General features: G+C 38.5%; 1 protein-coding gene across 2 annotated transcripts in view; it reads left to right on the forward strand.

Moving 5' to 3' along the window:
• wnk4a (WNK lysine deficient protein kinase 4a) overlaps window positions 1-13,898 on the forward strand; it is a 49,951-nt gene that overhangs the window by 26,912 nt on the left and 9,141 nt on the right. For both annotated transcript variants that reach the window (XM_088322953.1, XM_088322952.1), the window contains 8 exons: window positions 2,960-3,236; window positions 3,438-3,568; window positions 4,534-4,607; window positions 6,388-6,523; window positions 6,604-6,720; window positions 9,060-9,233; window positions 9,960-10,014; window positions 10,091-10,207. In XM_088322953.1, coding sequence (XP_088179079.1) covers window positions 2,960-3,236; window positions 3,438-3,568; window positions 4,534-4,607; window positions 6,388-6,523; window positions 6,604-6,720; window positions 9,060-9,233; window positions 9,960-10,014; window positions 10,091-10,207 — 1,081 coding nt within the window. The remainder of the gene's footprint in view (window positions 1-2,959; window positions 3,237-3,437; window positions 3,569-4,533; window positions 4,608-6,387; window positions 6,524-6,603; window positions 6,721-9,059; window positions 9,234-9,959; window positions 10,015-10,090; window positions 10,208-13,898) is intronic.

A 13,898-nucleotide genomic window follows, 5' to 3' on the forward strand; every position in this document is an offset into this window, starting at 1 on the left:
AGTCAAGTGTGTAATGTTGTCGACTTGTTATGACAGCTAATGCAAAGCCAGACAGGCGTGAAAAGAACACTCCGTTTCCATTTTTTTTCTTCTTTTATTCTTGAGGGTAGAAACGCGAGCAGGACAGAGCCCCACCTTTTTTTTAATAAACCTCCGGCCTTAGAGGTGACTTTTAATGAAAAAGCTTCGGGTTTTCATCGAGATTAAAATCTCTAAGCGATTTAGCCTCTGTTTTGTGTGTTAGTAGTATCGGTATCGATGACTACTCAAGAGTTGATAATTAGGTTTAATTTTATGGAATATTTCAAAATAATGGTTTGGTAGTTACCATAAATGAATCTAAAAATTATTATCGACTTATAGCTTTTTGGAACTCCACCTTAGTTATGAAAGAAACTTTTAACAGTCGCAGAGGTTTTTTAAAGCAAAATATGAACAATGATGGGCCACTGGACAGCTTTCAATTAAAAAGTTAATGAATCTTATTAATTGTTTTATCAAAAAAATTCCCCCTAAATTCATAAATGTGTTTTTTATATTCAAATTAATATAAACTCAACTCAAACTGATTTAAATGAAACAAAAACTTTAATAAAATGAGGAAAAATACATAAAGATGTGTATACATCCAAGAAGAATCAATTCATTGAATAATTAATTGGTCAGTCGAGCAATCAATTATTTAATTAACTGACTGAAATAGAGTAAAATTTAAAAAAAGATTTACTTTCAAATAACAAAGAACTGACGCAAAAACATGAATTGATTTAATCAACAGATTTATTTAGTTTCAAAATAATAATTTGCAGCATCTCTAGATCAAAAAAGTACTTAAATAACAATATTTATTTACAATACTAAGTAAGTTTTTTAGAAAAGAGCTTTCCATTTAATCTCACATTAAAATGAACCTTTGTTTATTTTTTATAATACGCTGGTCATTTAATTTGATTAATTAACTGACTTCATGATTGATTCACTGACTGTTCGATTCATTAATTGATTGATTAGCTAATTAATTAGCCTATTTTTGGCACTATAAGGCGCACCAGACTTAAGGCGCAGCACTCAAAGATTTCTTCATATATAAGGTACACTGGACTATAAGGCGCATGGAGCTAAAACTACAGTAAACGCTAGGCTTGCACAAAAAATACAAAGTACCTTATATCTGCAGTTGCTCTTCAATCTGAATGTATCACTAATCACAATTGCATAATATTGGGTGCAACGGAAATCCAACCAAGAATGCAGCGTGAAGTGCACCAGATCCATTACTCCTGATATTAAATATTGTATCATTTACTCACAAAGTCTTTATGAAGCGCATGCGATTCCGAACTGAATTAAGAGAAGGGCATTGTGGGAAGTTATCCAGTAATCCTGAAAGATATTTAAATTCATGACCGTGCACATTTATAACGTTTCTTCCCTAAAATGCTTAGTTTGAGCAGAGTGAAACAAATTCATTGACTCTAACATATTTGGTACCGTGACTAAAAATAGTGTGATAATGAGAAAAGACCTAATGTCTTATGAGGTGTTGTCTGTATCCTATATATTTTTGGGTAGTGTTTTACATTTGATGGTTTGGAACCCATAAACAGGTCGCGGACCCCTTTCAACAGAATGTGTGCAATTGCCTTTCTAGTAAGAAGACAATAAGTAAGATCAACTCTCCTCTACAGTATATATTTACATTGACCTGCTTTACTGGATGTGCTTGTTCAGTTCAGTGCGTTTCAGAGAGACCACATCTCATTTTATTGTCATATTGTTGATTTCATTTTCTTTTTCTGCCAATAATTATGGGTCCCAAGAGAATTAGTGATAAGGAGCGGGGGAGTGGAAAACAGTGACAACAATTGAGTTGAAGAAGGAAATGACTTCAAAATATGTATATCTTGTATGAGTGTGTCATTGAAGCACTGCTGGAAGGTACAGTAAATGGTTTAGAATTGTTATTAGATTTTGACCTGTTTATTAATCTTTATTAACTACATTCTCATTGCACTATTGTTACAATGCACTGTTTTTTAATTGCTATATTATTATAACTTTGGCCAGTTTTTCGAAGCACTTTGTTGTTAATATTTTTTTCGCCTATTAATCGTGATATTTTTTTTATATCTTGTTTCTCTTCGAAGTCTTTTCTACATGTTTTACCCTGGAGTGCCGTGTCTAATCTTGTTGCATATATTGTTTCACAACATTGGTATCAATGCCAATTAAGACAATTCTATTGTATTCTGTAAGTAAATAATGGTCAATGTTTAAGTACACACTTTATTAATATTTTGAATTTCTTTTAGTATATGGCTATTTTAAAGTAGTTTTTGGGGGTTGCATATATACGATGTAGGCTTATAAGCAAGTACTGTATACTCGAAATTGTTTCTGTTTTGCTGGTCATTTTATTATTTTTAAAAGAGGTGAATATATTCAATAACCTCTGCACAATCTTTTCATTGTATACATTTGAGAAGTGGAAATGTTTTCTTGATTTGGCTTAAGGCTTGTCATTAGGGTAGAATGGTGAGTCCTTAAGTCAAACCATCTGAAAACCAGTGGTCAAGGGGATAGGATCCGAGCGTGCTCTTTGTTTGATTCCAGAGGCATTTAATACTATGCAATTTTAAAAAACAATTTTGGCCCTAAAAGCCTGTTAGTTGGGATTCAGTGCTCTTACCATTGCTACCGGGCTCAATCCCTGTTGCCACCATTGTTATGCAATTGTGGTCAGCAATAAAATGTATTGACTAACTGGTCAATAACTGCACAAATATGGTAACCCCTTCTCAATTTTGTCCGCATATAAGGCACACCAGATTATAAGGAGCACGTTCAAGTTTTTGGCCAATTTGGGTTTTTTGGGTTTACCTTCTTGTCCATAAAATGTGGTAATTAGTCATTTAATTGAATAATTAATTAATTCATCTCGTGCATTGTCTTCACACAGGTGGGTCTGGGCTTTGTGTGCGAGGCCGACTTCAAGCCGGTGGCCAAGGCCATCCGGGACCGAGTGACGGCCATCAAGCGCCAGCGAGAAAAACTGAGGCGGCGCCCCGAGGAGCCAGGTGTTCCGCACCCGTCCTCCCCGGCGCCACCGTCACCTGCACCCCCGTCTCCCGCCGCCAGTTCGGCCGACTCCGGCGTCAGCTCCGGCTGCCCCGCCGAAACGGAAGAGTCCGAGCAAGACTTCCACATCCGCCACAACAGCCTGTCTTCAGCCAATTGTGCGTCCGACTTACGTAATGTTTTTTAAAGCATATTGCGACGGTCGCCTTGTGACCCCCACGAGGTGTCTGTGTGCGAAGCGTGCACAATTTCAATTCGGTGCATGGCAATTTGATATCATACAGAGGAAGTGGTGATCGGGGGGTCACGGAGTTTGTCATGTGCGTCACATGCTAACACCGTGCGCTTTGTTGGGACAGCTGATTGTGAAACGGACGGCGACTTGAGCTCATCTGGTCTTCAGGACCCCCTGGATGCCACGCCACCTGCCTCATACGACCACCCACCCACAACCGATGGCCTCCCCATCCCGGCTCTTCGCTTCCCTTCGGTGGGCAAACTGCTTTTGAATTACTTATGGATTTAACAAATCATATTCTTAATATTCGATTAATTTTTCTTTAAGGTGTGGTGCGTCGTTCGAGGTGTCCTTTTAAACATGTGTACTGCTTGTCCACGCATTTCATTTGTTTGTGTTATTTAGTGTAGCATGAAAATGGTGAAAGTAAGAAAAGGCCTGCTTTAAGTACAGTTCAAACACCAAGAAAGATGAAAAATGAAGTGTTTATTCAAGCGCATCATGAATGAGCTAACTGAGGCCACAATGATGACTCTAGTTGGGAGATGCAGAGTGAGTAAAATCATTCAAAACTCCATACAGCTCCTTAAATAATTTTGTTGAATAATCAAACTAAATAAAATTTTTATTACTGTAATTATTTTCCACTTGAACAATTACAGAAGCATAAAATTCTGATTTAATGTACAATATTATTGGGGAAAAATCTTAGAAAATATTTTACATTCCTTTAAATGTATGCCATTTGCCGTGAATTGATAAAACGAGGAGCTGGGTACACCCGTAGTGGCGGAAAAGAGTGAATAGCTGGAGTTTGTCAGGACTCTGTTTTACTTAAAGAACTACAGTTGCATAAAATTCCATTTTATTCACCTCATTACTGGGGAGGTATCCCTAAAGAATACCTAATGTTCTTTTTTTCATTGTAAATAACTTTTTGAATGAGATTATTTTTTCATTTATTTTTACCATTCAAAATCAATTTCAATTAGTTTATTTTCTTATTGCCATGCATTCATAAGCCAGGGAGTTGAATACACCCGGATCTGCTGAAAAGAGGGAGTAGCTGGAGTTGGTCTGGGCTCCTGTAACTGTTTCCTAAAACAACATGAATTCCCTGACTTAAACCTAATAGAGTTTGATTCAGTTTTAATAGATTTTGAGATAAATAAATTTCTCTGTACAAAACTAAAGTCCTTCTCCAATTGTGTTGCCAGAGCATCGCCGTCTCCCACAACATGGAAACCGTCAAGCCTGGATCTCCCAGTGGCTTCAACTCTGCCGGGGACAGGTAATCCTCTTTGTCCCCTCCCTCCTATTCCTCCACCACATCTGGCAATGTGCCGTAAAAGGCCAGAGGCTTGCCGGAAGCCCCAAGTTTCCTTTTTTGTTCAATGCGGCAGGATTTTAGTGGGGTTGCTTTGTTCTCTGCGTGAGAGCTAGTGGTCAAAATGCTAAATTTTGTCAGGAATGTGACTTTAAACAATAATTAATAAAAACTTACTTATGTGGTATGAGACAGTCACCCAAAAGATTTTCAGATATCAGTTACTTAACAGGAATGATTAATATTAGTATGACAATTATGAATATTAGTATTGTAAAAACGTATTGTTTGTATAATTATTATTTGGTCTATGATATGATATAGAGAGAAAGAGATAGAAAGAAATAGAAAGATGGGTAGAGTGAGTAAGAGCGAAAAAGATACAAAGAGAAAGAGCTGGAAAGATGAAGAGATAGAGAGGGATGGAGATGGTGAGGAAGAGAGAGAACGAGATGGTGTAAGAAAGCAATAGCAAGAAAGACATGAATAGATAGAGAAGAAGATAAGAGAAGTAGATGAGAGAGAAAGAGATGAAGAGACTTAGAGACATGGACAGAAAAAAAGACAAAAAAAGATAGTTAGGGAGGGATGGAGACAGAGATCAAGAGATTGAGACAGAGATTGCAAGGGAGGGATGGAAAGAGATAGCAAGAAAGATTTGGAGAGAGAAAGAGATAGCAAGTTATTGATATGGAAGGAGAAGAAGATAAGAGAAAGATGAGAGGAAGAGAAAGTGATGGAGAGAGGGACAGATAGAGAAAGAGATGAGGAGAAAGATATGGAGAAAAAGAGATTGAGAGAAAGAAATGGAAAGAGGGCGAGATAAAGGGATAGCAAGACGGATATACAGACAGCGAAAGATTGAGAGAAAGATAAGGGAAGAGACAGCGAGAGAGAGCAAAAGGAATGGTGAGAAAAAAAGAGACAAATAGATTGATTGATAGAGAGAAACATGGATTGAGAGACAAAGTGGCCAGGAGAAAGAGATAAATAAGAGATTGAGATAGATGGATGGATGGATGGAAGGAAAGAACTCTTCTGATTAATGTAAAAAAAATTCAAACTTAACACGCGAACATCCATCCATCAATTAGCTGCACTGCTTATCCTCAGTCGAGTCGCGGGGATGCCGGAGCCCATCCCAGCTATCTCCAGGCAGTGGTCTGGGGACATCGTAAACTGGTTGCCAGCCAGTCGCAGAGCACACAGAGACAGACAACCCATGCGCTCATTCAAACCTAGGGACAATTTGGAACGGCAGATTAACATAGATGCATATTTTTGGAATGTGCCTGGAGGAAATCCACAGAAACCCACAGAAGCACGGCGAGAACATGCAAACTCCTCACAGGACCTCAGAACTGTTCCGCAGACGCACTAACCACTCACCCGCCTTGCCGCACACTCGAAAACTAAAATGGAAATTTCTTTTAGCCATAGGGCAAACAAGTACTTCAAATACAATTCGATTTTTTGTTTCTTTCTATAATGCAAAGTTGAAATAACGTTCTGTTTCATAAAAAAATATTTTATCATTTGACAAATAAAGCTACAGATTAATTAAACAACAAAATACAGTTGTAGAGTTGAGTCCTCAGTGGTGCCCCGACGACCCAAGCGGTTAAGGGATCCATGTACCGTGAATTATTGTTTAAAGGCACCAAAATTCAGTCGGACATTGGACAAAACCATTCCGAGGGAAAGCATCCATTATTTTATCAGTTGTTTTTGTTTTCCCTTGCAGCTACGCATCCGATGTAACTTCCAGCCTGAGCGACGGTTATGAGGGCGTTTCAGAAAAGAGTGAGAAAACGGCGGTCAGGCGGACCGCCACCAAGCTTTTCAGACGGCGTGTACGCTCCAGGTTGCGCATCACCGGGGTATCTAGACAACAACCGTAATTTTCCCACACGCCCACTTCAGCATCAACCCTAATCACAAAAAACGCCACTGTCCGCAGCTGTCGGACAAAGTGGACCGAGTGGTGGAGTGCCAGCTGCAGACACACAACGACAAGATGGTGACCTTCAAATTCGACCTTGACGGAGACAACCCAGATGACATTGCTGCTGTTATGGTGAATGACGTACAAAAAGCGGATCTGTTTGTAGTTGGCGCTAATGAAGCACAGTAGCATTTTTGCCGGAAAATCACAGCATTTGTTCTGGTTATTAAAAAACTAGCAAAGCATAAGAACCGCTAATGCTAGCAATGGGATCATGGACACCAGCTGTGTTAGCATTAGTGCTCAATGTGCACCATTTTCAGCACTCACACCTATTGAACGTTGCTTGACCCAACCGGTAGCTGCAGTAGCGGCGTTCAATCTGCACTATGCGCTAACGCTAGCATTTTCAGTAACCCATTCACTGACAAACATTTTCTTAGGAGACCATTTTAGAATGATCTTTTTTAAATTTCATTACTTATTACCCACAGGCTGTTGTTTTTTATTTTGTTTTAATTAGATTTAAAACAGTAGCAAAACTTGGTCATATCCACCTACTCATAATGTACACCAGGGACCTGAGAGCTTGGCCAAAATTACTCGCATGACTCTGGCTAACAATAGGCAGTAGGGATTTTTGTTTTCCCTATACAAGTAGTAGCACAATTTGGTCGTGTCTCCTCTCTACATCCTCATAAGAGGCACTGGAGAGCTCAATTGTAATCAGTTGCATAGAACAAGATCTGCATAAGCTGTTACGATTTATTGTTTCGATAGAAGTAATAGCACAACTTAGTTGTGCCTCCTTTCTACCTCTTAGCATTGCGTGCGAGGCCCTAGTGAGCTCGGCCATCATCAACCGCATGGCTTAGGATGTGTACAACCTATTGTGGCATTTTTTTCTATAGAAGTAGTAACACAACTTGGTCATGTCTCCTCTCTACCTCCTCATAATATATACAAAGTTCCTCCGAGCTTGGCCAAAATCACTCGAATAACTTAGGATGAATATAGGCTGTCGTGATTTTTCCCCCCAATACAAGTCGTAGCACAACTTGGTTGTGTCTTCCTGTCTACATTCTCATAATGTGCGGTTGCATAGCACAAGATGTATTCAGACTGTTACGATTTTTTAATTTTTCGATAGAACTAGTAGCACAAATTGATCGTATCTCCTTTCTACCCCTTGGAGAGCTCGGCCATAACACATCCCATGGCTCAGGATATGTTCAGGCCATTGTAGCATTTTTTTCCATATAAGAAGTATCACAACTTGGTTGTGTCTCCTCTCTACCTCTTCACAATGTGCACAAGGCACTGGAGAGCTCAGCAATAATAGGTCACATGGCTCAGGAATTGTACTGGCTGTTGTGATCTTTTTTTTTTTATATAGAAGCAGTATCACAACTTGGTCATGTTTCCTCTCTACCTCTTTGAGTGTGCATGAGGTACTGGAGATCCTGGCCATTAACAGTTGCATGGCTCAGGACGAGTTCAGGCTGTTGTGATCTTTTTCTTTTTTTGTCTTTTGAAGTCGTAGCACAACCTGGTCGTGTCTCCTCTCTACCTCTTCTTCATCGCAGTCAGATAGTTTGGGGAAAATGAATGAGTTAATCCGGCTCAATAAAATTGTTATCTTATCCTTTTTATCTCAGCTTTTTTTTTAACGACCAATGGATTCATTAGCCGTAAAACGAGCGACTGTCGACAGAATCTTGGATCAGCGAGGAATGAATTTGCGCTGACAACCTTGTCCGCGGGAGATTTTTTTTAGACCCTGGGAAGGACTCATTACCAGCAAGAAGGAGGAGAACAATCAACAAATAGAACGTCCTGTCCACTTCACTGTTACGGGACATAATATGGACGCCGTGCACTAAAAGTACTTTTACAAGAAAGGAGCTCGGCTTTGTAAACACAGCAGTCCAAGTAAAATGCTTGATAAACAACTTCGGACAATGAAGAGCATAAAAATGTCAGACTGCCCAAACAAATAACCATGGATGTTATTTTAATAAGAATAAATGTACTAAGCTGTATATTTGCATTGCTTTGAGTTAACATGTTGCAATTTACATCTATTAAAGAACTATACTTGTAGGGTATTCCTACATATACTAATTGTGGAATGTATTTGTGGGAAAACCAAGAAAAAAAAAACAATAAAATCCTTTTTTTAATACCTTAAAGAGACAATGTGAAATATTTCACCACTAGAGTTCATTGTAAGTTAGAATTGAGCTGAAGTGTGTGCACTTGAAGAAAACACACTACTAAAGCTTAAAGGATAAAACTAGACAAAATTTGGAAGCAAACACCTGTCAACACAATAGAAAAATGACACACTCAGAGCAGCTGAAAAGAGCAACTAGCTGAAGTTGGTCAGAGCTGGTGTAATAGGCTAACTACCAGTCTTGACATGTATGTCTATTTTTTTTTTTTACTTATTTTTTTCTTTTTTTTTGCAGGTCCACAACGAGTTCATCCTCCCGTCGGAGAAGGAGGGCTTCATCTACCGACTGGGCGACATCATCAAGCGGGCCGAGACGCTCATGGCCAAAGAGCAGCCAGTGCACCCCAGCGGGCAGCGGCCCCCCCAGCCTGCCTTTCATGGCGCTGACCCCCCACTATCAGCCTCGCAGGTTGGTGGAAAAACAAAAAGATGGAAAAAAAACGTTGGCATTTCAATTAGAATAGATTACAAATAGATAAACACGGCTGTTGCCGTTCAGATCATGTAGGAATTATGCATGTGCTTAGTAACTTTTTTTAAAGACAAATCCAAATTAAAGCACAAAATGCGAAAATAAGAATCACATTCAGTTCAGTGCCATAACGTATAAATACGTTTTCAGAAGCATTGTCAAAACATAAAAAATCATGTTTTAGTTTGATTTAAAATAAATTCTAAAGGTTTCGACACAACAGTAAGTATCAAGCCTCTGGGAATTATTTCAGTATGAAAAATCACTGTTAGATGGCAGGAGTGGCTTTGTTCAGATCTTTGTCCACACATCAAGGGATCCCCCACTTCCGAGTGTTGCTTCCAGTATCCAGCGATAAAGGTGTGTAGGCGGCCCCATATGGCGATTAGGTTGTAAAACAGTTTTTGAGAGAAGGGAATAAACTGATTAGTACATATAAATATTCTTTTGGCTTATGAAAAAAGCGGATGATGTCTCTTCATCGTTGGGGCAGAGAGTGATGACGTTTCGTGCATGTCCACAGGACAGTGACTGAAATCGCACCTTACAATCTGGTTCACTTTATAATGCGAAAAATATAGAAATTTATTTTGAATGAAAACAATTCCAATTAATTAGTAATGTAATTATTTGAGCAATTAATTTATCACCTTTTTTTTGCAGCCAGAATTGCACAATCAGAGCCTCCCAAGAAGTCACTTCTCCTCGTCCCTGCCTGGTAAATAAAGTTTTATTAAATAATTTGAACGAAGTTTTCAAGATGTTTCACTTATGGTTATTTTATATCGTCCAAGACGTCGCCGTGGCGACATCAGAGCAACGAGCATCGCCCCCCTGCCACGCCTTTGGCCCCGAGGTGGTTTCGGCTGGGCGGCCGCTGGTCCGATCGCAATCGTTCCACAACGCGTCAGGTAAATCTCGCACGGTTAATGCTTAATTGCCTAGAAACTCCTTTAGATGGCGCTGCATATCGGGGGAAAAAAAGCATTGAATTGAATTTATAAGAAGAAAAGTTGACCTTCTGTCAATAAATGAGTTTTATGCATGATTTATTTGATTTATTCACATAAAATTTGATTACCGTATTTTCCGCACTATAAGGCGCACCGGGTTATAGGGCGCACCCCGAAAAAATAGTTTTTGGTCCTATTTTTGACATACATAAGACGCACCGGATTATAAGGCGCTACAATGGGAACGTGGACAAAACAGTCAGATAGTTCAGTCCAACTTATTACCCCCTTAACATTCCCAAAGCTTGCAAAGACGCAAATACGTGTCGAGAACACGTGCGGATGCGGTGTCAGTACGATGTCACTCAAATGCATCGTTCCATCATTCGGAAGGTTAAAGTCTTGGGATTCAATAAATGATAACAATTCCTTCGTATCTATTTTCTTTTTCGCTCGCAACTTTACTGTGCATATGACAATAAACACTTGGAATTGAGTTGAATTTAAAAATAGACACTCCATTATCTGCACCGCTTATCACAGAAACATCGAGTTCAGTCTGAAACAAGATACAGGGATAATATAGAAAGCCGGAGTAGCTCACCGAAGTCGTTGTGTTCATAATAATGTGCAGGCAATGTCCTCTTATATCCGTGAGGGTAGTAAATCCAGGAGAATACAATATTTACAAATACAGAATAGAAAAAAATGCTTTCTCTATGCCGTCAGCCACATGCTATACGCATACGTATTTTCGGCCAATTGCAGGCTTTGTTTCGCTGTTTAAGCCAATGGCAGCCTGTAAATTATAAAAAGGATCCACCTCTTGACCTCCGAATAACTTTAGCCAATAGTGATCGTTTCAACTGATGATTGACACGTCTTTTTCGGCCAATTGCAGGCTTTGATTCGCTGTTTAAGCCAATGGCAGCCTGTAAATGATAAAAAGGATCCGCCTCTTGACCTCCGAATAACTTTAGCCAATAGTGATCGTTTCAAGTGATGATTGACACGTCTTTTTCGGCCAATTGCAGGCTTTGATTGCTGTTTGAGCCAATGGCAGTCTGTAAATGATAAAAAGGATCCGCCTCTTGACCTCCGAATAACTTTAGCCAATAGTGATCGTTTCAACTGATGATTGACACGTCTTTTTCGGCCAATTGCAGGCTTTGATTGCTGTTTGAGCCAATGGCAGTCTGTAAATGATAAAAAGGATCCGCCTCTTGACCTCCGAATAACTTTAGCCAATAGTGATCGATTCAAATGATGATTGACACGTCTTTTTCGGCCAATTGCAGGCTTTGTTTGCCGTTTGAGCCAATGGCAGTCTGTAAATGATAAAAAGGATCCGCCTCTTGACCTCCGAATAACTTTAGCCAATAAAGATCAATTCAAATGATGATTGACACATTGGTTAGCCAATGAAACGCCGGTAAATAAATCCCAGCATCCACCGCGTACTACTTGGCGTTCGGGGGAAAATCTAGTCGGCGGCTGCAAGTTAGTTGGAAAACTTAATGTTGATCCATAAATAAGGCGCACTGTATTATAAGGCGCATGGTCAGCTTTTGAAAAAAATAAAGGCTTTTAGGTGCGCCTTATAGTGCGGAAAATACGGTAACTAAATGCATTAAGATTAAGTGATTTAATATTTGAGTTAATAGCGATTAATACATTCTTCCCCATCATAATCTGGACTGTTAAAAAAAAAGGACAAAAAATATTGTATCTAATTTATTTCCTGCCATTTATTGGTGGTATTTACATCTAACGTCAACTGAATGCAATAATAGCGAATAATTGAGTTAATCACGATTTTTGATTCTCCATTGTAAACCCGTTGTTAATCATGACTTTTTTATTAAAAGTTGCAAAAAATGTTCCTTTATGTATTTTATACAACTCATTCGATGTCAATGACAAATATCTACTAAAAATCCTACTAACTGAACAAGTTAATCGAGATTAATTGATTTAATAATTGAGTTGATTGAGATTTTTTCCCCATTCTTAACCTGTGGTTGATTAAGCCTTTTTAAAAAGATGCTTTGATTTAACTCATGTCCTCTGTCATTGATAGAGATGGATGCCTAAATTCCACTAATGGAATCCATTAATGGAGATTAATTGATTTTTTAAAAAATGTGTTTAAACGAGATAAACTGAATGGATTAATCAAGATTATCTTATTTATTCATAGACTTAAATGAGATTAATATTTATTTCCCCATTGTAAACCTTTGGTTATTTGTGACTGTTAGAAAAGTACAAATAAAATATATTTTTTAATATTTTATTCAACTCATTTCCTGTCATTGACAGATATTCACACTGAATTATGTCATCGACTGAATACGAGATTAATTAACTTAAAGATTTTTTTTAAAACCCTCCCCATTGTAAACCCGTGGTTAATCGTAATTGTTCAAAAAAAGTACAAAAATGTGTACTTCATCTATTTGCACATGACGGATGCTTACGTCAAAATCCCTCTGAACAAATGAGTTAAAAGAGATTAATTGGTTTAATAATTACGTTAATCTGTTTTTTTCCCCCATTGTAATATTGTGGTTATCCGGGACTGTTAAGAAAAGTACTCTTACTTAAATTCATTAACATTTACTGGACATTTCATGTAAGGGCTGGAACACCTATATCGAACTCATGGCCTGCAGGCCAAATGTGGCCCACCGTATCATTTTATGTGGCCACTGGAGTTTAAAATGTTTGAAAAACTGCATTTCCCACAATGCTTGCCCGTTACACTACTTGCGAACTGAAGGCTCTGCGCCATTATGCTGCTATGTTTCATTATCAATGCCAATGAGTGGAATTGATAAATTATCTCAAAATTTTCCACGAGTCTGTTATTTATTTTTAGTTAATAACATATTATAAATGTGTAGCTATATATTTTTAATGCCACTATAATGTTTGCGACTTGCTCACAGTTTATGGATCCGCCAGGGTCGTGGGACACTACTTCCTGTTGTGTGTCTTGGGCTAGTACGGCCTGGCGGTCCCCACCCCTCTTCAGGATATTTTTTTTGGGCTAGGGGGTTTGCTCCCCCACATTTCCATGGTTACTAGTAGCAAGAGAAGCCTCCCAATCTGACTCAGATACATCTATTAAAAAAGCTGTCCGCCTTAAAGTAATAATTACAAAAATAATTTGTAATTATTGAATCACAACAGCTTCTTTAAGTCTAAACACAGCATTTTCTGGAATTAGTATGATTTAAAAAGCAATAATAAATAATTATCAGTCGTATAAATAATACATTTTTTTGGGCATTTAGCAGCAGTTACATTTATACAGGGTTCATACTTTCTGGTGGCTTTGCCATTGTATTTCTCTCGTAATTAACTGCAGATGGCATTGGTTTGTAGGGCATTGCCCTATGAAGCGTCATCCGCCCCCCTCACTGTTCGCGCCCAAGAGGACAGGTGCATGCTACATCTAAACAAAGCAGTATGAAATTTGTATTGGTGCAAGGATTACATGTCAATTATGGACATTTATAACAAACCTTGCAAAAAAATTAAAGTAGTGTTTCCCAGTGGTAAATTCTAATGAGAAGAACTTCCTGCATGGGGAAAGATCTGTCTCATAAACAAATACATTTGCGATATACTCAAGATCTTGAAA

This window comes from Urocampus carinirostris, chromosome 19 (assembly GCF_059441175.1).
Source record: "Urocampus carinirostris isolate Australia breed hairy pipefish chromosome 19, RoL_Ucar_1.0, whole genome shotgun sequence".
Lineage (NCBI taxonomy): Eukaryota > Metazoa > Chordata > Actinopteri > Syngnathiformes > Syngnathidae > Urocampus > Urocampus carinirostris.